This window comes from Cetorhinus maximus, chromosome 6 (assembly GCF_964194155.1).
Source record: "Cetorhinus maximus chromosome 6, sCetMax3.hap1.1, whole genome shotgun sequence".
NCBI lineage: Eukaryota > Metazoa > Chordata > Chondrichthyes > Lamniformes > Cetorhinidae > Cetorhinus > Cetorhinus maximus.
In genome coordinates this window covers 32,849,664-32,873,994 of record NC_135884.1, presented here as the reverse complement: position 1 = coordinate 32,873,994, position 24,331 = coordinate 32,849,664, and the positions used below count along the sequence as shown (strand labels likewise).

Sequence of the window (24,331 nt, the reverse complement as noted above, 5' to 3'; positions counted from 1 at the left end):
CTTTCTTGGCCATCTTTGTCCATCTCGATCAACACCCTTCTCTATTTCTCTTCATCTTTAACCCATCCACAAAAGTGTTGATTCAATGATCCCCGTTCTTTTCGAAACAACAGATATTTGCTTAGCTCCTTCCTTTATTGGGTTGATGATTTTCAGCTTCTCGGGGAAGGTATAAAATATTTTCTTTTGTGAGCCAGTAGAGGTGATATTGTGTTGATCATTATGTAGGGATCAATAAAGTACAGGGAGCCCTATCCTAAGTTTGACCCGTATTTACACGGATAAAAATAACGTTCACTTACAATGAGAAAAATTTCACAGACTAAGCCCCTCTAATTAGTCACAAGGCTGCCCTCTCATGTAGTTAGATTTAGAACCAATGTTTAATTGTCAAAAAGTTATTAAAATAACAATGAAAGTTTAGCTGATAATCCAGCAGTTAATAAAGAGCACAGTTTGTGAAATTAAATATATTTATTTGAATTAATTTTTCCATATGAAGTGTGACCTGAAATTATTAAATTTAACAGTTTAATTTTATTGATTTGCTTGTTGGGTGGTGATATTTTGAAAGGGAAATTTTTGGGGTCCCAGATGTTATACAGATTTTGTGTTATAGTGGCGTCCCAGTGTATCTGATCTGTAGATAGCTAATTTTTCTTGCCTTATATTCCGTGTGATGGTATGATGCTGCCCTTTGTACATGGCAGCCCTATCATTGATCTGTCGTGGTGTTCCTCAGTTGTCAATGCTATAGTACTGTCTTTCTGACCTCTTCTGGCCTGTGGATTATTTAAAGAGGGCGGGTGGAGTGGTGCCTGGGATCTCAGATCTCATCAGTGGGGAGAGGATTGCAATGTCTAGTGGAATCATTGCTACTCATTCTTCTTTTAGACAGATCCATCCTTTGGATTTAAACGCTGCTGTTCATTAATCACCTCAACCGGTGCAGTAACTGAAATTGATAATATCGACATTGATGTAGGCATTGATTTATCCCACAGCTCCTGTCAATTTGCTGTTTTAGACTACTCATCGAGACCGTCGTTTGAGAAATTCTTCACAGTCTCTGGCTAGTCTCTTTCAAAACTCAAACAGTGGTTTGAACAATGGTTTTTATGTACTGTTTTGACAGTTGAAGAATATGGCGCCTTGTTACTTCAACTATCAGATTTATCTGCAGTGTTTCCTGAGGGACTCATCTGCAGGCACCAGTGGAAGTGATGGCTCCAGCAAAAGTTATTCCAATACAGACATCGAAAATATTTAAGTTTTTTGGAAATACATGCCTCATTGTTCGATGGATCGAATTGCAACTTTCCACTCAGCTGTGTCAGCACCTGGTCTTCAGCTCGTTGCTGGTTTCACTACATCAATTTTATATACCTTTTGACTTTACAAGTCTTGTTTTTACCCACATGTTAGCTCCTCTCCCCATGTATTTCAAAGCTTAGCTATCTTGATCTAATTTATGACCTTGCTGCTTAACTAGCTTAGTTTTCCCCTTTACCTGTTCGTGTATGTTTTGGCTGATGTTTCAAATCCGAGGCCATCACTTCCCTCCCTTCTCCCCTTTTTTATTTTACTCTTTTTTGTTATTGTACCCCCTTTCTTTTCCCTGCCCTCGGGCAATTCATTCTCACAAATTCAAAACTGTAATTCTTTAGCACTCATCAATTTTCTGCTTTAATGCCGTCGTCCCAGATTTGATTCCCTCCTTAAGTAACCCTACAGTTTCCCTCTGTGTGTGTCCCTCTTGATATCCTCAGAAAGACCCATTGAGGCACTTATTCCTGCCTCCCAATGAGCAGTAACTTGAATTGTCTCATCGTATTCTCTATTCTATCCCCACACCTACCTGCCTGCCAGGGGCTAATCTTCTCGCCTTTCTCATTGCTCCCAGCTCTGTCACTGTGGACTCTGCCAGTAGACTAGCTATCACTGCTCTTCTCTGTATTCCCCTCCAGAATGTGTCTTCATTTGGTAATCAAGTTCTTGCTATCCATGAGCTTATTGTGGATGGTCACATTAACATGATGGCCTTCTCGGAGACATGTCTGAGGGGTGATGTCACCTTTTCTGCTTAATGAAACTTCCCTGCCCAACTATACTCATTCTACTCAAAGTAGTGGCATCACCCTTACCTCTAAATCTTTCTGGTATTTCTCCCTACTCCCCTGGCACCTTTTCGTTCAAGTATCTTGCCTTGTTCCATCCTCCACACCTTCCATTTCAAATCCTTGTTTTGTACAGCCCACCCAAATATCACTCCAAATTTCTCAGTGATACCTTTTCTGCTTGTGTCCACTGAGCTACTTCTCATCTTCAGTGATTTCAAACCCCACCTTGGTTATTCTTTCTCCTGAGTTTACTGCTTTCCATTCCTCTCTAAATTCTCGAACCCACAAAGATGACTACCCACTTGATCTTGTCATTTTACGAGGTCTTGCTACCCCTATCATCACTATCACTGATGGGGCAATCTGTGATTATTTCCTTGTATTTCTCTCTACCCACGTTCCCCTCTTCCCAGCATCGCCAATCCCTTACAAGCCCACTTCTTTCTGTGTCTGTCCCGGGGTGGAAAACTTGAGTCACTTGGCACTGAACTCTCAAATTCCCAATTACCTAGCATTTGGCCGTTGATTCATCGTGACGCTTTGGTAACTAATGATTTGTTAAATCACACTCTTGCCACCATGTCACCACAAGAACTATTCCTCTTTCTCACTTTTTTCTGACCTTAATCATTCCCCTGATATACCCTTCATCTCCATCTCCACTCCTTTAAGTCCAACTTGGATGTCTTTGAAAACTGGTTTAATCATTCATCACCAAATCTGATGAGGCTACTTAAGGCATTACCAGCCAATGCTCTCCATCTCTAACTGCCCACTGTTCAACGATCATCCAGGAAGGCAAAGATAACAAACCACCCTTGCCTCTAGCAAGAAGTGCGAAAAGCTCATGGAATTTTTTTTGTTCAAGAAGTTGAGACACATGTTCGGCTGTCTCTGCTACTTCCTACCCCTAACCCTGAATTCTCTCTTTCTGTGCCCCTTGTCCTCTCTGCTCATCTTGTCCATGACACCCAACTTGTGCCTCTCTTAAATCTCTTGCTACTAAACTGTTAACTATTCAGCTTCCCTTTCTGACTCCCATGTTGATATTATTAATGGTGTCGTTCTCCCCCCACCCCCCACCCCGGATATTATTCCCTTTTTCTTCAAATCTACTGTCATCGCCCATCTTAAAAACCAACCCGTGACTCCACAGTCCTTGCAAACTATGACCCTATCTCCAACTTCCCTTTCCTCTCTGAAGGCATTGAATGTATTGCTGCCTTCCAAATCCATGCCCCACTTTCTCGCAACTTCCTGTTTGAATCTCTCTGGTCAGGCTTTCACTCCTGTTGTAGTAGTGAAATGGCTCTTAACAAAGTCACAAATGACACCCAAATTGGTGACAAAGATAAAGCATCCCTCCTTGTCCTCCTTGATCTGTCTTCAGTCGTTGGAGCAGAATATCATGGTCAATTGTATCATGCCTCTCTCTACTGTCATCTGGCTTGGTGGGACTGCACTTGCCTGGTTTCATTTTTATCTATCTACTTGTAGTCAGAAAATCACTTGTGATGGCTTCTCTTTTCCTTCTGCACCATTACCTCTCTTGTCTCCCAAGGATCTATCCTGGGCATTGTCCTATTTCTCATCTACATGTTATCCCTTGCCAACATCATCCGAAAACACAGCACTAGTTTTCATGTGTACGCTGACGACACCAGGCTCTACCTTGCTGCCACTTCTCATGACTGCTCCTCTGTTTCTAAATGATCACATTGCTTGTCTAACATTCAGTATTGGATGTGCAGAAATTTCCCTCCAGCTGAATATTGGGAAGATGAAGCTATTGCCTTCAGACCTGTTACAAATAACTTTCTCTTGCCACTGATCCCATCCCTCTTACTGCGGCTGCACAAGACTGTTCACAGTCTTGGTGTTACTTGACCCTGAGATGAGTTTCCATCATACCCCTGCAAAATAGCTAAGACCACCTATTTCCACCTCCATAACACAATTCGATTGTCCCCATTCCCCAACTTGTCTGTTGTTGAAACCCTCATCCATGCCTTTGTTAGCTATAGACTTGATTATTCCAATGCATTCTTGGCGCCCTATAGTCTACCCTCTGCAAACTTGACATCATTCAAAATTTTGCTGCCCTTTTCCGAACTTGCACCAATTTCTGCTCGCACATCTCTGCTGTACTTGCAAATCTATGTTGGCCCTGTCAACCAACATCTTGATTATAAAATTTAGATCCTTGTTTTCAAATTTCACTGGCCGCACCACTTCCTATCTCTGGAATCACCTCGAGCTCTGCAGTACCCTTAGATCTCTCTGCTGCACCAATTCAGGCCTCGCGCACATTCCTGTTTTTTAAATCCCTCTTCCATTGTTGGGCATGCCTTCAAATACTGAGGCCCTAAGCTCTGGAATTCCATCCTTAAATCTGTCAATGCCTCTACCCCTCTCTTTTTTAGTTGCTCCTTAAAATTCTTTATCCAATTTACCTCACCCAGTATCTCCTTATGTGGTTCAGTGTTAACTTTTGTTTTATAATATTACTGGAACATTTTTAGATTAAAGGTGCCATAAATGTAAGTTATTGATTTTTGTGTATCCCTCTCACTAGTCCATGTGGTGTAATGTTTACCAAAAATCTGAATAATGCCTGCATTTATTTAAGATGTAGTATTGACTCCTAAGTAAAATTATCATCCCAGCATTCTTCATTTCGCATATGTGTGAAATGTATATAATTTGAAATTAGATTAAAATAAAAGAAAATTTTAATATACTCCTAAGTCTTCACAATAGATTTTTTATTGTTGACCATTCCTGCAAATCCACCCCATGTATTTAATTTTTTAAAAAGACTTAAGATCACACACGGTGGCCATTGTTGCAAAATTTCTCAAGCTAAGGCACTGAAATATATTTTGTTGCCCAGACACTATTGCTAACACATTCCCATTCTCCTCATTGAGTGGGTGTTGGGAATAGAGGATGCACACTGAGATATAATTTTTTAATTGCCTTATCTTGGAATTTTGAAGTTGGCTTTCACTGTGATGTTTTAAGTTATAGCTAAATAGTTGAATCTATATTGAATTAACAAGAGACTGTTGCAATTGCAGTATGGCTATCTTCAATCTCTTGCCGCAGCGTGTTGTGGGATGTTGGATTCCAAGCATTTGTACAGTTCTTATTGTGCTCCTTCAGCATTCTAACTTGTTGCTTTTTTAGAAAGTCCCTCATAAGATATAAGGTCAGTGCAAAGCCTGATTTTGTATTTTTTCAAATTAAAGTTGGTTATTGGCTATAAAAGCTGTTTATATCTAAAAAAATACCTTGTAATATTAGCCCTTTTTGCTTCTAACTCTTGTAATGAACTAAACTAGCAAATTGCTTTCACTGACAAGCCCAAAAAATTGTATGTCATTTGGCTGATTATCCCTTCATTCTCATATTAATTCACATATTGTACATATTTAGTATTGGTGTCTTGGTTACCTGTGAAACTGGTAATTTTTTGGATAGCGTATATCAAATTTACTTCCCACAATTACCCTGTACATTTCCTTCTCATTTTGCTGTTGGCTTTATCTTTCCTTTTAATAACAGCACTTTTTTTACCTAATATGGAGCAAATTGCTCGGGAAATTTATGCAATAACCCAAATATTTCCAGCAAAACAGCACAAAGACCACAATCACTTTTGGGTTGGCAGCAGCTTCACATTTTGTTTTTGTTTTTGATACATTGTACTCAATTGTGAATCTACATTTATATTGTATATCTATTAGTATTTCAGCAGTACATCATTGTTGGAGGTGTTTAATTTACTCTCTAAGTTACATTCTTCCCTGCTTAATGAAATATTTGAGAAAAAGATGTAGTGAAAGGGGCAGTTGTTGAATGGATTAGCACATAGTGTATTTGCCTCAGAAACCTGAGATCAATGGCTTGATCAAAGTCTTGTCTCTGTTGACTGTGATTGCCTATGAAATTAGCTTGGGAGACCATCATCTAGTTCTCGGTAGGTATTGGTCTGAAGAACAAAACCGTCAGAAATCTCTAGCAAAGATGTCACAAGCAAAATAGTACATACTTGGATGGAGAGAGAAGGGATTGCAAGTTCACTTGAATACTGTACTTTTGAGGCTGAAATTAAAATACATTATTGGAGCAGAGGAGGAGTTTCTGCTTCTTCTGCTTTGGCTGTGTCGGTATCACAGACTAACATGCGTATTCCGCCAACATTTATGTGGTTAGTGCCAGCTGATCCAAATATGACCTGATATGGTAATCATGATAATGAAAACTTATAAATGGAAATAATCAATAGATGTGTCTTCAAGATTTCAAGTTTTAATGTCCATCTAAGCTTTATCTGACATAGAAAAGTGGTTGAAGTCAAAAGTAGAGAAGAGTATTATTCCTTGGCAGTAACATTATTTTATTTTCAATCTTCAGATAACAATCAGGAGGCTGATTTTTCCATTGCTTTATTCCCTGAGAACACCTATTCTCTGGCACAAAAAAGTCAAAAAGAACAACCTTTTATGCTGGATCTGTGCGCTTCGGAGAGATTCCCTGAAAGGATGTTCATGAGGCAGGAATCATACCTATGTGCCTCCTCCCTCATTTTATTGGGTCTTCACTTTGCTGAGGCTGCCAACAGCAGAATGCACATTGCAGCATTCTCTGAACAAACTAAGGGTGGAATTTAGTGTTGGTGACGGGTGTCTTGCCAAGTGCCATGAGGACTGGCAGGAGCCCTGCTTCGCCTCTGTTGGGGAAGGCCTGCTGGAATTAAGTGCCCACCCTCATCAAGGTTTACGCTCCCAGAAATGGAGGCCAGCAGCTCTCCATTCCCTGTCAGCACAAATAGGAGCAGTGGCAGCTGCCAGTAATGCATCCACAAGAGGCCTAAGATTGCCAAGGGACCCGGGCCATAGTTGAGAGAAAGCAGGATGGGGGTTGTGGGGAGGAGTTTGTTAGCTAGGGGTGGGTAGGGTGTTGGAAGAAAGGCTAGGGAGTTCACACTCTGTGGGTCCCCTCTCCTGATGCTGGGGTCCCTCAATAAACCACTGAGTGCCTTTTGAATGAGGGACACCCCCCAGAAGCCCTCAAACAAACCCGATGAAGTTTGCTTTTTGGGCTTTATGATTGGTGGAATGAGGCTTTTAATTGGGCATTAATTGCCCAGTCAAGAATCTCAATTAGCATCCTCTGATAATGAAGCAGTTTGGGCCCCATGGAGGAGGACCTGGCAACATCCAGCTTGGGCTAAGTAGCAAGTAACATTTATGCCACACAGCTGCCAGGTTTTGACCATCACCGAATGAGTGAGTGTAACCATTTCTCCTTGACGTTTGGTGGCATGCCTGTCATTGGGTCACCACTCACTAGAACCATTACTGGACCAGCCATAAAAAATGTGGCTACAAGAGCAGGTCAGAGGCTGGGCATTCTGCAGCAAGTGACTCAAGCTGATCCACACCCCAACCCACCGAAACTTTTACACCACTTACAAGGCGCATGTTGTGATGGTATACTCTCCACTTGTCTGGATGAGTGCAGCTCCAACAACACTCATGAAGCTTGGCACATCCCGGGCAAAGCAGTACGCTTGATCACCCTATCCACCATCTTAAACATTCATTTCCTCCGCCACTAGCACAGCATGGCTACAATGTGTACCATCTACAAGGTATACTTGCACAACTCCCCTCCAAGCCACACACCATCCGGAGTTGGAAATATATTGCTGTTCCCTCATCATCTGGGTTAAAATCCTGGAATTCCTAATCTAACAGCACTGCGGGAGTACTTGTACCACATGAACTGCACAGTTTGAAGAAGGAGGCTCATCACCACCTGCTTGAGTGATTGAAGATGGGCTGTAAATGCTGGCTCTGCCAGCAACGCTTGCATCCCATGAATGAATGAATAAAAAACAGCCAGAAGGCCTCCAGTGAACCATCTGCTGTCACAGCAAAATAGACTTCATGAAGAAAGGCTTTGGAATTGTAAAAATATTATTGGAAACGGCCTTTAGCTATTGACACATTGTATTCTGGAACACTTTGCCTTCTTTCTGTTAGGAGTGCCATTGGAGCTGTAGAAATAATGTAGGGGGCAGAGAGTGACCCTTTGCTTGTGTCAAGTGGCAGTGTTTTTTTAAATGGAGAAAATGTCAAGTAATGTTTTTGATGGCCTAATCTTGTCAGAAAAGTTTTAAGCTGTGAATTGGGGGGAAAAAATATTGTATGGCAGCTGATAGAGGATGTGTTACAAACCATTTTAACATTTGTATACCTAATTTCTATCTGTTTCCTCCTTTTTAAATATTGGACAGTTTGTCTCTAGTTCCCTGCCTTGTTTTTACCTAGTCAGGTGGTACCAGTAGCTAACTTTGATAGTATTTCCTACAAATTAAAATAACTCCTCTGGAAGTTGAGTACTTTCAATAGATACTAGATTTGAAAGGATTGTCTGTAGTTCATGATCTTTCAGCAAGAAATGTCCTTTACTCTTGAGTCAATTTCATCAGCGCTGAAGTGTGTAAAATGTTATTGTCTTCAATTGGTAACACAGAGTACATTAGAAGAGTGATCACTGTCTGGAGGTAGTGATTCTTTTAGGCTCAAAGCTGGCAGTGGACTGAATTCAACATTTTTTTTGCAGTACAAATATTAAGATTTTAGAATCATGCTTGGAGCTATAAGTGGCATTTTTTTATATTGTTTTTTTAATATCATTTGGCTACCATGTAATTGCAACAAAGGCCAGATTCTGTAATGTGCCTACTCTCTTGTCCTTTTATTGTCTCAATTATGGTTAAATAAGACGCTGGCATGAGTTGGATACAGATTGGAAGTATGCAGTCTTTCCTTCACCCTCACCGTCCATCTGTGCCAGATCATGAGTAGTTCTGTTATTGTGTTGCATGTTTTTGTGGGTTGAGTGGAAGAGAATATTGTTCTAAAATTTTTAAAGATCTTTCTCGAAGCCCTCTTTATTTTCGTCTCTTTTTTGTCCCCCCAGAGAATAAAATCCCAGGATAGACAACTCTGCTGTCTTAATTTTGGGGAATTGTCCTCAAAGCAGTCATCTGGAATTTCTCCAATAAATCAGCATTTTCCTGCAATTCCCGAATCCCGACTTTGAAGTCTTGTTCAACCTCGTCGATGCCAGATATAACTTCTGTATAACGTCCTTGGACTTGTAAGTTGTACTCTTTACTACATATCTCAACATTTTGTTCTTTTTCTTCATCACCGTGAACGCTTAACTAATATTTTAAATGACTTATCTACCAAAACCTTTGACCTCCTTCCTGCTCTCACCTCCGACATGTTGCCTTTTTAAAAATGTATTCCACAGGTTTTTTTAATCTAATGTGATACATTTGCACATTCAACTATTGAATTCTGCCTGCCAATTCTCTACTCTTTAATTTAGCCTGCCCATGCTCCTCGGGACTGCCACACATTGGTGGAGTAACCAGTGCTGCTAACCAAACACACCTTGCTCTCCCCTTGCAGCATTCCGAAGGGACCGTTCCCTCTGTGACACCCTGAAACATGGTAACTTTTCCATGCAAGTGCAGGAGATACGATACCTGTTCTTCTCATCATCCATGGCCCCAAATGTTTCTTTAAGGTGAAACAGCAATTTACTCCCGTTTCTTTCAACTCAGTATACCGTTTTCGCTCCTCACAATGCAGTCTGCTCTACATTGGGGAAACCGGAAGCACATTGGGTGGCCGCTTTGTAGAGCACCTCCATTCAGTCTGCAGATGTGACCTGAGCTTTGGTCGTTTGCCATTTTAATCCTCCACCTTGCTCCCAAGCCGACATCTCTGCTTTTCTGAAGTGTTCCAGTGAACCTCAATGCAAACTTGAGGAACAGCATCTCATCCTTTGATCAGGTGCTTTGCAGCCTTCTGCACTCGACACTGAGTTCAACCATTCCAGATTGTAATCTCTTGTCCCAATTCTTGGCTGGTTTTGATTCAACTCTCTTGTTTTCCCTCACTTTTTTGCTTTCAAGCAGCAGCTTTTCATTATTCTACCATTTGCACATCCTCTAGACACATCCTTTGTTTATTTACTTGCCACATTACCCCTCTTTTCGGCATTGCACCATGAATACTTTTGTCCTTTAATCTCTGCTGCCTTCCACCCTGTCACAGACCCATCCTTTTGTTCTTTCTCCCATCCACTAACCCCTTCACTTTCTTAGAACCTGTTGCATTTCTAACTTTTTCCCCAGTTCTAATGAAAAATCATCTATCTGAAATGTTAACTCGGCTGGTCCACCGAATCTCCTGCGGCGGGTCCTACCATGATAAGGCCGGAAAATCCCGTCCTATTTCTCCGTCTACAGATGCTGACTGACCTACTGAGTATTACCAGCATTTTCTGGTTTTATTTCAGTTTTCCAGAATCTGCTGTATTTTGCTTTTGAGTAGATTATTAACGTGGCCATTGACATGTCCATTAAGTATTGGAATTGTAAGAAACATTAAGGACTACAGTCTATGATTTCTGGGAGTGCTTAAATGATAACTGTTTTAGAAGAATATTTTAGGCTGTCAAAATGAAAAGACAATAACCTTGTTAGCTCCAAATAGCTGTTTATGCAAGAGCTTTCTAATGGTAACTTTTAGATAATTCGACTTGGGCAAAAACAACAGTTTGCAATTGTATAGTGCCAAGCCACTCAGAGAAGAGTAACAGAAAAAAATTAACTTTACATCCTTCTGCAAATTTGCTAACCCATGAATTGAATTACAGGCACAGTGATTCACATCCCCTCCATTGTTTAATTAGCTAAACTAATTCACGTTGTAAGAGCTTTTTGTCTTGCGTTTGTTAGGACAGAATCACAATAATATCAAATTTCAAAGTGAAGAACAAATTTATATACCATGAGAAAAGGGTGCTGATTGGTTGGCAAGTGGCTTCTGGTTGAGGCGTTGCCATGGAGGATGCACCGGGGAGCAGTTATTCCCCCAAGCGTTTGTTTAGCTGAAAAAGGTACAATGCCTTTGTTTGCAGACTGATAATCTTAAATTGGCTGTTAATGTAATTTTCAGCACACTCGATTGTTCAGTAAGTGTTGTCCAATTGCAGAAGCAACAAAAGCTTGAGCAACAACTGTTCTCTGACACATTCCCCATGGCAATGTCTCGACTAATCAATCAGCACCCTTTTCTCATGCAGTCTGAATTTGTTCCCTTTGAAATGTGGTATTTTTGCCATTCTATCCTGATAAGTGCAAGATGAAAAGCTTCAGCATGTCTCTTTTTTTCAGCAATACTCTCAGTTCTGTACTATCAAGCATAATATCAACCTAATTCACTTGTTCAATTGTGCACAAGTAGAAGCAGCATTACTTTTTATTTCCTTTTTTAAAGGGAATTCCCAAGTTTAACTTCATAATAAGCCTAGAAATGTGAATTTTGTTTGCTGTAAAGTCTGAAGTAATGACTGATAACTTGGACTCACTCCATCCTGTAACAATGTCTGTGGGATGTTGATATGGCCTGTAACTTTGGAGCAAGTAATCAGTTCATGTACAACAACAAACCCTTTTAATATGCCCAGACATAAAAGCAATTTCAGACCAATGATTAATCTAAAATTTGGACCTGTCCTAGTAATTGACTTCCTTTTTTGCAATGAGCTTGCACGCTAGAACAAAAATGAACTGGAATGCAAAACAATTAATTTGATGGCAAAACATGGATATTCCAGTTGCTATCATTGTACATTGCACACACACTGGCCTTTTTCTTTGCAGAAGAAATATATAATAACTACACTTATGCATTGTGGACATGATTTAAAAAATAAATTTTAATTCATTTAGCTGTTAAAGTTAACAAGTTAGTGATCAAAAAAGTGTGATTTATTTCCTGGGAAACAGATATATTCATAAGCTCAGTTTGATAAAATATCTTGGACAACTGCTACTGCAAGAAAATGCTACACAATGGGAAAATGCAACACCTACTCGAGTGTTAATAGATTAGTGTTTGTGATTCAAATACATGCTGTTTACTATTTTTAAAAGCGCAAAACTGGGTTATTAGTAAGTTGTCAAGTCACACAATGCATCGTCTTCATGATTGGGAAGAAAGTAGCAAATAAAAGCTGGACAGATCCCTGTAGAGAGGTTTGTTGCCCTTGGAGGTATTGACAGAAGTTATGGAGGATGTTCTATGTCCAGAAAATGATATATTGGTTGGAATGTCTTGTGAATTGAATGAGGCCCAATTTTGCTATTCCCTGAATTTGTATCTAACTAATCCCTTCTGGACTGTGCAGAGGTAAGCTTTTGAACCCGATTAATGAACAGTTCTCTGGAAAAATGTCACAACTGAAATTTGTGGCGTAGTGAGAAGGAGAAAAAAATATCAGATTGTGTTGTTAGCTTTTCCTAACTGACATGTGGTGCTCTCCCAACAGCTCCCTTCCTCTCACCCTCTCAGGTTCTAACCAGGAGTTAACTATATTTCTTCAGAGTCTGACCTGAGGTGGTGTGTAGCAATATTGGAAGCATTTGCTTATGTCAGACAACAAAAACAGAAAATGCTGGAAAAACTCAGCAGGTCTAACAGCATAAGGACTCAAAACGTTAACTCTTTTTTTTTTTCTCCACAGACGCTGTTGGACCTGCTGAGTTTTTCCAGCATTTTCTGTTTTTGTCTCAGATTTCCAGCATCTGCAGTATTTTGCTTTTATTTTGCTTATGTCAGGTTGTTCTTCTCCTGTTAAAGACATCACCTATTTATTTTTTCAATAAATCACTATTTATGACCACACAAGTAGAGCATTTTTTTGCCAGTAGGCTTTTCTGGAGATGAGCATTTTCATTAATAGCTCATATTTTGCATTGCTTATTTTTGACACAATGCAAAAGGAATCAATTTGGCAGAGCTATGTGATTTAGATGCTGTTAGGAAGCAGATGAGATTCTAACCACGAGCTAAGGATTAGGCACACCCATTTGCGTGCTGTATGCTCCCGTCCCTCCCATAATTCCAAAATGTGCTTCTTCAAGTCATAAGTGACATTCTGTGTGATTGGGAGAAAGGTAAATATCCCTCCTTGACTTTCTAAGCTCGCCTGTAGTGTAATTGACATGTTGGACTATGCCACCCTCCTCAAATACCCCTCCACTCACTGTCATCTATCTGGGTGGGACTGCAGTTGCCCGGTTCCATTCTTATCTATCTAACCATAGCCAGAATATTGCTTGCAATGACTTCTCTTCCTGCTGCTGAATTAATATCTTTGATGTTCCTTGAAGATTTGTCCTTGGTCCCCTCCTATTTCTCATCTACATGCTGCCCATTGGTGATATCATGCAAAAACAGTGTTAGTTTTCACATGCACACCGACAACACCCGCTATACCTCACCACCATCTCTCAAGTCTTCCCTTGTTACTAAATTATCAAGCTGTTTGCTTGTCCACTACTGGTTGAGCAGAAATTTCTTCCAGCTAAATATTGAGAAGACCAAAGCCATTGTCTTCAGTCTCAGCTAGAAAACAGTTTGTAGTGTACTGACTCAATCCCTCTCCTTTGCAATTGTCCTGAGGCTGAACCAGCCTGTTCGCAACCTTGACATCATATGTGACTCAGTCACACATCTGTGTCATCATTAAAACCGCTTATTTCCACCACTGTAATGTTGCCTGACTCCACCCTGCCTCAGCTCGCCTGCTACTGAAACCCTCAGCCATGTCTTTGTCCCAGGTTCTACCCTCCATAAACTGACCCAAAACTCTGCTGCCCATGTACTAACTTACATCAAATCCTTCTTACCTATCACCCCTCTGCTGGGTAATCTGCCATGACTCCCAGTTAAGCAATGCCTTGATTTCTTTAAAAATTCTCATCCTTGTTTTCAAGCAGCCTTGTGCCTCCCTTTCATTGTAGTCTCCTCCAGCCCAACAACCGATATTCCTTGGTAAGCCGTGTGGGTGCAGCATAGATCTCTCTACTCCTCTCTTCTACTTTTCAGATGCTCCTTAAAACCTACTTCTGACCATCTGCCTTAATGTCACCTTATGTGGCTTGGTGTCAAATGTTGCCTTATAATGCTGCTGTCAAGTGCCATGGGATGCTCTACCATCTTTAGAGGTGCTATATAAATAAAAGTTACTTTTGCGAGAGTATCGAAGCTGCTGTAGCTTTTTGCCTGTGGGAGAGGAAATTAAAAGATAGTATAATCAGTTAAACTAAGAGGGAAGAGAAAACTAAGGAGCTGGGGAAGACATAAAGATTAGAGCCATAGAAAAGTTACAGCACAGAAGGAGGCTATTCGGCCCATCTTGTCCATGCCAGTTGGAGGTGGGGGTGAAATGAGAGGAAATGCATTCCTCCACGGATTGCAAATTAGACTGGAAGTAGGATGTCACATTTACTTGACTAACTCAAAATACAATTTAAGCGGACTACTCATGACTAATGCTGTAAAGATCTCACCCACGGCTCCTTTTGACACTTCCACATTAACCGATTGCATACTTCAATATTTGTAAATCACTAAGTCTGTGTTTTTGCCTCGCCTAAACAATCATTAAATGAAAAGAGTCAGCTTGACACTGGCTTTATTGGATGTGAAAGCCCTCCTTTGTGAACTTTCAGCTGATAAAAGATCAAGTACTAAAGGTTGTTCACTCTCTTTCTAGATGAGGTGTTAGTTTTAAAATGCACATGGACACTTTACCTGTGTTGAACGCTCTCTCTCTCTATACATATATATGTAGTATAGTTTTTGAAGGGGATTTCAGTTTTTGTTTCCGCCTATAAGTTTTGATTGATTGAATCTACCCCCTAAATGTCTCATCTGTTCGTTTTGTCAGGAAAAATGATTGTCTTTTTAATGTTTTCTAGATGTGCAGAGTGGGGCAAACCCTTGTCTCTCGGCGCTAGTGGAAATGCAGTAACAAGCTCCAACAGGCAGCACAAGCAAAAGGCGTTGGCTGACGGCGAGCCCTGTAACATTGCCGCCTTTGATCCAGACACAGCGCACCATGTACGGAAGTTCCAGGGCAGTGAGCCACGTGGAGGGCAGCCCATCGCGGTCTCCCCGGCTTCCCCGGTCCCCTCGCCTGGGACACCGGAGAACCAACAGCAGCGGGACGGGCGGGGCTGGCAAAACCCTGTCCATGGAGAACATCCAGTCCCTCAATGCAGCCTACGCCACATCGGGGCCCATGTACCTGAGTGACCACGAAGGGGTCGCCTCCACCAGCTTCCCCAAAGGGACCATGACCCTGGGCAGGGCGACCAACCGAGCCACCTACGGGGGGCGGGTTACGGCCATGGGCAGCAGTCCAAACATCGCCTCGGCCGGGCTCCCCCCCGGCGGAGATGCCCTGTCCTTCAGCGACCACCACCAGCACAGCGGCATGGTGACCCCGTCTTCTCACCACCACCACCACCACCAAGTGCCCGCCGCCTTGAGGCAGGTCCGCGATAACACCATGGTCGACATGCAAGCGCAGCTCAAGGATCTGCAGAGGGAGAACGAGATCCTCCGGAAGGAGCTGGAGATTAAAGACACCAAGCTGGGATCATCCATGAACAGCATCAAAACCTTCTGGAGCCCCGAGCTGAAGAAGGAACGGGTGCTGAGGAAAGAGGAGGCGGCCAGGATGTCCGTGCTTAAGGAACAGATGAGAGTGTCCCATGAGGAAAGCCAGGTATCTATTTTTTTATGATTTGATCAAATCTTCCCAAGACAGTAGATGCTTTGACAATGTCTAAATCGTGGTTTGTGCCAGTTTTTGTTAAACCTTTTTTTTAGAGCAAGAAGGATAATTCACCTTGGAGCAACTGACTCAGATGGACATCAGCCAAGAGACTGGAGCCACTGCTAGTTGATGAGTAACCTTTCTCACCATGCCCAGACAGGTGGCAAAGACGCTGTCATCTTTTTATCCTGCTCACCCACCCGAGTGCTCTACCCATTGCTCGAGTTCCCAACTGTTACTGCCTCTAATTTAGCCACACATTTCAATAGCTACATTGTCTGTCTACATTTCATTGTCTGAAGCTGTAGAGCCAGAGAGGTGGGTGAAGACAGGAGAGCAAGAATTGGAAAGAGAAAAGAGCAAAGTGAAGAAGTATTGGGGGGGGGGGACATGGGGTGGGAATGAAGAGAATAGATGGTGGCAGTAGAGAGAAATTAACTTAGGGGAAGGGAGAATGATGTGAAGGAGGGGAAACAGAAGAGATGAGGAAAGGAGGGCAAAACAAACAAAACACCCCAGCTGTTTTTACTGCCCTCCAATTGAAAAAAACCAACACTTTTTTTTTGCTCACCTTTACTCCTACCTCTCCTCCAGAAACAAAACCTCGATCCATGCTATTGTGATTTTGCAATGTTCATCTTGCTGTCTTCCTTGTTCCGATATTCAAATGATGCCATCCAGAGTGCTGTACTTGCCTATACGCATACTTGGGTCCCCTTTACCATTGTCCAGGTCATACCCCACTAACTACCCAAGTTGTTGTTATGGCACACTGATGGTAAACACTGAGCTGCTCCAATCCCAAAGGGAAACTTGAAACAACTGCCACAACCGTTTTGCAATTTGTATAAATTTCAAGATGCATGCCTTGAATTCAGTAGTAATGAGACCACCAAGTTATAGGTTTCTTAGAAAACTAAATTAAACTTTTATTAATGGAAGAAATGATTTTAAATACATCTACAAATTACTACTATGATAACTTCTAAATCCCCTAGTTAATCTAACTCCCAGTTACACTTTCTTTAAGGCAACAGTAAGATACACAGATTTGAAAAAGACCAAGGCAAAGAAACATGATACCCTGAACAATCCAATTCAAAGTGAGTTCCCTTAACTTCAGTTTGTTGTAGACAGCAGCTTGAGGCATAGATGCTGAAGGATTTTCACACTTCTTAGATCTTAAAATGCCTGCCCTAACACACAACCTCTGCTGCTTTATACATACTTTCCCCTTTGAATGCAAATTCCTATTGTTTCACTATGTCTTTGGACCTCTCTGATAATAAAAATCTCTCATAGCACTAATTTTACCAGTAATATTTGGGAAAAATAAACACACTGTTTCTGAACTTCACCTGGCTAGGTGACACATTTCACCCCTCCTTTGAAAACAATCTAGTCTGGTTTATTTAAAAATGTAAATGTTCCCTATACCCCAATGTTTACCTACTTAGCATTTCAAACCTAGCTATCTTCTAATACATCAAAGCCTTCAGACCAGCTGCCTTTAATTCAATTAAGTCACACACAGGCTTGGACCCATAGACACAGATCCCACTATTACTCTACTTAACAATAAATTCCAATAACATTATGATAATTATTATATCTTCCTGACCATTATCTAAGACTGAGTTCATCCTCATCTTCAATTCCCTCCTTCTTCCAGCTCTGTCTCCGAGTGCTGGTCCTCCAGTGCTGGCCTGTCTTTTGTTTGGAGTGCTTTCTCCATTCCACCATCAGTGACTACTCATTCAGCCACCTTGCTCCCACCTGGAGATTTCTTCTTGACCTTGAGAAACCTTTTGAGACTCATTTCTTTGTGCTTTTGCTCTCCCACAAACCCTCTTCCTTCCAACTTCTCCTAAATCCTCAGTGTCCGCCTTTTTTCTGCTGAGCTGTTAGGTGCTGCCATGCATCTTATGTAGGTAATAGGAGTGCAGAAATCAAAAGTTGTTGAACAAAATATTTTTAAAATTTCTTTTTGTTTCAGAGTTGTAATAAATTGCCAACAATAAATGAACACAATTACTTTCGGTAGCTGCTTGGAGCTTTAAATGCCTGGCTATTCGATGCCAACAAAATCTTTGTAAGATGGTGGTGGAGTGATTGTAAGCATTTAAGATGGTAATTCATTGAGCCAATTTGAATCTGACATCTAACTAAACTACTTGTTTTCACTTCAACTGCAATGGAATCTGTCTGCAATAGCCTTCTGCTTCTCTCTACTAATTCCAGGTGTTCTAATGCAGATTGAAGCCTGAAATTAATCTAATTATTATTATTAAGGTCTAACCAGTGGGAAAGTCAAAACTGTGATTAGTCCTGTACAGGTACAGAAATGACTTTGAATTCCAAACTATTGACAAGAATTTGGAATTTGATGTTGATGCTGTGTAACTTGAATGTGGTGTCAGCTACAATGGCTTTTTTTTTGACTTCCATGACAAGCTTTATTCTTAGTGGGGTGCTTCCCATTGGGCAGCTTTAGTGAATCCAACAAGTTACAAGTTGCGTAGGAGCTCCAAGTCTACACCCAGCTATCATAGAATAATAGAAAATGTTGCTTTTATATTGCAAACCAGCTCTTGGGAGAGTGATCAAAGTATGCTATTGCTCTGCATTAACATTTTGTATAGTGCATCTTATCATTGCTGATTCCTGTGAATGTGCAGACTGTCCATGATAGAACACTGGACAGACTAACATGAAGTATCCACTTCTGTTTCCACATTGGGATGGTTTTGCTTCCAAAACAAAATGCTTAATGGAGTTCGGAAAACCCAATAAAACAAGATTTTCTTGGCAGTTGCTCTTAAATATAACAAAAATCTGGTGTGTTTGCTTCAATATGTTGCTGGCAGTGCAAGACTTGTAGCACATTCAGAGCTAGCAGCACAAGATCAATAGAAAAATCATAGTTTTATTTCCAGATAAACATAAATTTGGTCATTGAGACTGTGGGGCTAATTTGGTAATACAGCGCTCTATATTAGAGTTGAATTTCATTCCAAGGTTATTCACTGTTTGCCCCAAGTTTAACAATTTAAATAAGCATATTGAACCTGAAGATCCAAGTATGTGGATACCTAAAATGAAATTGTTCTATTTCTCCCAATTTTGATACTAAAAATAACTTTTCCCCCTGTTGCATTTTGACATGAATAAATATATACTTATTATATTTGCACTTGATTATCACAAAATTTTTCCTTAATTTCTAACAACTTTTGCTAGTATTTTAATGCAAAGCTACTACGTTTTAATTTGTGATATCAATTGAACTGATTTGTTAAAAAAATTAACTTGAAGCAAATGTCGTCATTTTAATGGAAAGTTTAAATTTGATTTCACAAGTCATTTTACAGAATTGAAACTTTTTGCTATACTATTTCTTAATATGGTATTGTTTAACATTGTGTTTGGAATCACATGACTTGGCCACAAATTTATCTGGACACTTTAACATTTTGAACTGGTAGCGTGAGTTTACCATACAAATAAAAAAGGTAAATAGGATCTTTTTATATTTTTGTAGTGGTATGGTAAGAGCATTAGAAATAAGAGTAGGAGGAGGCCATATGGCCCCTTGAGCCTGCTTTGCCATTCAATAAGATTGTGGTTGATTTCATTCATAAACTCGTGCCCTATCTCCAAATCTCTTGATTCCCTCAGTGCTCAAAAATTTATCAATTTCTGCTTAAATATATTCAACAGCTGAATATCCATAACTCTCTTGGGTAGAAAATTCCAAAGTTTCAGAAGCTTGAGTGAAGAAATTTCTCCTTATCTTGGTCCTAAAAGGCCAATGCCTTTTCCTGAGACTATGGTCATTAGTTCTAGATGCTCCATCCAGGGAAAACAGCTTGTTAGAATTTAAGATTCTAAGAAGTCCTGCATTAAGTATTTTTCTGAACTTGAGTACTGCTGAAAAAAAGAGACATGTCGAAACTTTTCATCTTGAACTCATCAGGACACCTGAAGAATACCAATTTTAAGGGGAAAACAACAATTTATACTTTGAGAAGAGAGTGTTTCTTGGTTGGTGAGTGGACTCTGGTAGAGGCATTGCCATGGTGAGTGCACCAGTGATAGTGACTGACAGTTAACTGCCAAGCATTGTTTGAAATTTAAACCAGGCAACTTGACCCTAATTGGTCAAGGCATTGCCATGAGGAATGAGTCAGCAAATGGCTGTCACTTATTTTGTTTAGCTGAAATAGGCACAATGTGTGTACATGTTCTTTCTGTCTGTGAAGAACAGGGCCCTGTGCATTAATATATGTAGCTTACAGTACACACGCATGCACCACAGTGCGAACCCAATTGATATTCCTGAGTTGGTTGCCAATGTTGACCAATCACGGAATCGCATCTGATGTTGGACACTGTTTTGAGTTTTGCAAGCACTGGCTGGTTGGGTACAGTCCGTACCTTGACAATTTAAGATTCAGTCGGGTTTGCAGTGTGGTGCATTTGTGTGTACTGACTGCTACATATATTAATACACAGGGCCCTGTTCTTTGCAACAGAAAGAACATGTACACACGTTGGGCCTGTTGCAGCTAAATAAAATAAGTGGCAGCCATTCGCTGAGTCATTCCTCGTGGCAATGTCTTTACCAATCAGGGTCAAGCTGCCTAGTTTAAATTTCAAACAATGCTTGGCAGTTCACTGTCAGTCACCATCACTGGCACATTATCCATGACAATGCCTCTACCAATCAGAATCCACTTGCCAACCAATCAGCACACTCTCCACAAAATTGTTGTTTTCCACTTATTCTTGCGAAGTGTCCTGATGAGTACAAGACAAAAAGCTTTGATATGTCTCCTTTTTTCAGCCTTAAGTATTTTTCCTGTTTTGTGGCAGTGATGTAATCTTGTTCTGAGAGTTACATATTTATATGCAATTTCACAATTTTAAAAAATATTGAAATTGACACTATTACATTGAAAGATTAGAAGAGGTCATTTGTCCATTCGTGCTTGTGCTTGCACTTTGAAAGAACAGTCGTGATTAGTTCCACATTATTTTTCCATAACTCTGTAAGCACCTTGAGCTGCCCAAAATCCCTTTAAAATTATTTGCGACATGAACTACTTCTACCTCTATCAAGTAGTGTGTCCCAGATCCCAATAACTGAGTGAAAGTTTTCCCCTAATCTCCCCTCTAGATCGTTTGCCAATGTTTTAAAATCAATTATATTTGATAGAGCATATAGTAAAAAACAATCAAAACCTCTCATCTTGAAAATTGCTGTCAGGTCATCTCTTAACCTTCTCTGTTCCAAGAAGAACAGTCCTCACTTTCTTCCAACCTCTCGGACCTAGGGTGGAATTTTATGGCCCCTCCCGCTGGTGGGAGTTAGCGGTCCTGCTGAAGTCAATGGACTTTTGAATGGCTCGCCACATTTTCCGGTCCAGCCCCCGCTGCGATGGGGCTGTAAAATTTCCCCTCCAACCCCCCAATGTTCCTCATCCCTGGTAGACTCCTCTGTTCTCTCTTTTTAAGACCTTTGCATTTCTTTTGGTGTATGCCCAGAATTGTCCACAATATTCCAGTTGAGGACTAATTGAAAATGTATATCTTAAAATTTCTGATACAGTCTAGGCACTTCCTAATGCTGTAGTGTTCCTGTATAAAGTAATTGTAGAACGATTATAGTTATACATTATCAGAAATGTGAACCATGTTACAAATAACAGTGGGATATGTTTCATATTTTAGTTACTGATCATCATTCTCAGGATACCGCTTGTGAGTTATCAAATTTAGTGAATGTAAAGAAGATTCTGATGTATTCTTTACCCTGATACCAAGTTTAGGTTTTTCAAAACTATCTTTTTATTTGTTGAAACAGGCAAATAACAGGTTTCATAAGTGGGATGCATGCCATATGAACTCAAATCTTTGGTTTCTGGATTTCTGAACTAATCATAGCCTATATTTAACATTTAAGTCTGTTTGAGGTAAGTTCCTTAGTGGAATTTACATAGGATTTTCACCACATTTTTATTTAATCTTCGAAGACAGAAAATGTCAGCTGGACAACCAGTTTCTTACAAGTTTAAAAAACATCAGTATTTTTTTACAGTTAAATAATTGAAGCAAAACTGCCAATTGTTCCTTTTTTTTGTGTTTTTGCATGTTTGCAAGGCCCCTTTTTATAGGGAAGGATGCTTTGTGAATTTGATCAATCAGAATAATGGTGGGTTATTGTGGGTTTATCAAGTAATTGGAAGATGACAATTGATGGTTGGTCAGTCATAAAAAGATCCCAGGCAATTGTATGTTGCTAGGAGGAGGTGATTGATCACTTCCATTTATTAATTGGGTGGAGCTGGCAGGTGACTGGCATATCGCACTCAGAAGGATGGTGGGCATGGGTGAATATACAGGAGACTGCTGAGTGGGATGACTTCTGCGATAGCAAGAATGACTTGCATTTATCTAGCGCCTTTCATGCACTCTGGATGTTCCAAAGTGCTTTACAGCCAGTAATGTAGTTTTGAAGTGCAGTCACATGTAATGTTGGAAACAAATCAGCCAATTTATGCACAGGAGAGTCCTACAATGTGATAATGACAAAATCATTTGGTTTTTAGCACTGTTAGCTGAGGGATAAATATTGGCCACTGCTTTTCTTTGAAATTGACGATTTGAAAATCAGTGTTAAAGTTGAATGACAGAAGCAAAATACTGCACATGCTGGAAATCAGACATGAAAACAGAAAATGCTGGCAATACTCTGGACAGGTGGCATCTGTGGAAAGAGAAAGCTAATGCTTCCGACCAGTGACCTTTTATCAGAACTGGGAAAAGTTGTAAATGTAATAGATTTTAAACACATGAAAAGGGGGTGGAGGGAGGGTGGGAAGAAGAACAAAAGGGAAGGTGTGTGATAGGGTGGAGGACAGGAAAGATTAAGAGGTTGTGGTGCCCGGCCAAGGAATGTACGAACATACGAATGAGGAGCAGGAGTATGCCATTTGGGCCGTTGAGCCTGCTCTACTACGCGATAAGATCATGGCTAATCTGATTGTGGCCTCAATACCACATTCTGTCTACCCCCGATAATCTCTGACTCCCTTGTTTAGTCAAGAATCCATCTATCTCTACTTAAAAATATTCAGCGCCTCTGCCTCCTCCAGTTTCTGGGGAAGATAGTTCCAAAGATTCACGATACTCGGAGGAAAAAAATTTCTCATCCCCATCTTAAATGGGAGACCACTTAGTTTAAAACTGTCCCCTAGCTCTAGTCTCTCCCACAAGGGTGAACATCCTTTCAGCATCCACCCTGTCAAGTCCCCTCAGGATCTTGAGTTTCAATAAGATCACGTCTCATTCTTTTAAACTCCAGTGGGTACAGGCCCAGCCTGTCCAACATTTCCTCGTAAGATAACACCTCCATCCCAAGTATCAGTTGAGTGAACCTTCTCTGAAGTGCTTCTAAAGTATTTATATCCTTCCTTAAATAAGCAGACCAAAACTGTACACAGTACTCCAGATATGGTCTCGCCAATACTCTGTACAACTGCAGTAAAACATCGCTACTTTTATATTCCATTCCCCTTGCAATAAACAACAACATTTTAATGCCTCCCTAATCACTTGCTGTACTTGCGTATTAGCTTTTCGTGATTCGTGTACCAGAACACCCAGAACCCTCTGTACTGCAGAATTCTACAATCTCTCTCTTTAAATAATATGCTGCTTTTCTATTCTTCCTGCCAAAGTGGACAAGTTCACATTTTCCTACATTATACTCCATTTTCCAGATCTTTGTCCACTCACATAACCTATGTATGTCCCTTTGCAGACCCCTTATGCCCTCTTCACAGCTTACTTTCCTACCTATCTTTCTGTTGTTGGCAAATTTGGAAACAGTGCATTCGGTCCCTTCATCCAAGTCATTGATATAAGAGAGTGGTAATGGGACAAGTAAAGAAACAAAACATGTGTCTAGAAGAGGCAGACAGATGAACAGTTGCCTTCTGAAAGCACACACAAGAATGAAACAAAAAAACCTGCAAAGATAATGGAAACAAAATGGTGGCAGATTACAGACCGAAATTGTTGAACTCGGTGTTGAATCTGGAAGGTTGTAGAGTGCCTTATCGAAGGATGAGGTGCTGTTCCTCAAGCTTATGTTGAACTTCATTGGAACACTGTGGGGCATGAGAGGAAGTTGGATAATTAAAATGGCAAATGAGCAGAAACTTGGAGTTTCAACTGCTTGCGGATGGAATGTAGGTGTCCCGCAAAACTGAGACCCAATCTACATTTGACCTCGCCGGTAGAGAAGACTGTATTGTGAGCAGTGAATACAATATACTAAATTGAAAGAAGTACATGTAAATCGCTGTTTGGCCTGGAAGGAGTGTTTGGGAGCTTGGACAGTCAAGAAATGGGAGACAAAAGGTCATTTGTTGCATATGCTGCTCCTGCATGAAAAGGTACTATTGGGAAGGTGGTGT

The 24,331-nt window shown here is 40.6% G+C and overlaps 1 protein-coding gene across 3 annotated transcripts in view; it reads left to right on the top strand.

Moving 5' to 3' along the window:
• Nucleotides 1-24,331, top strand: part of LOC144681687 (ERC protein 2) — an 864,810-nt gene that overhangs the window by 7,530 nt on the left and 832,949 nt on the right. For all 3 annotated transcript variants that reach the window (XM_078543515.1, XM_078543513.1, XM_078543512.1), the window contains exons 2-3: nt 9,117-9,296; nt 14,986-15,797. In XM_078543515.1, the coding sequence (XP_078399641.1) occupies nt 15,126-15,797 (672 nt within the window). In that variant the 5' untranslated portion in view covers nt 9,117-9,296; nt 14,986-15,125. The remainder of the gene's footprint in view (nt 1-9,116; nt 9,297-14,985; nt 15,798-24,331) is intronic.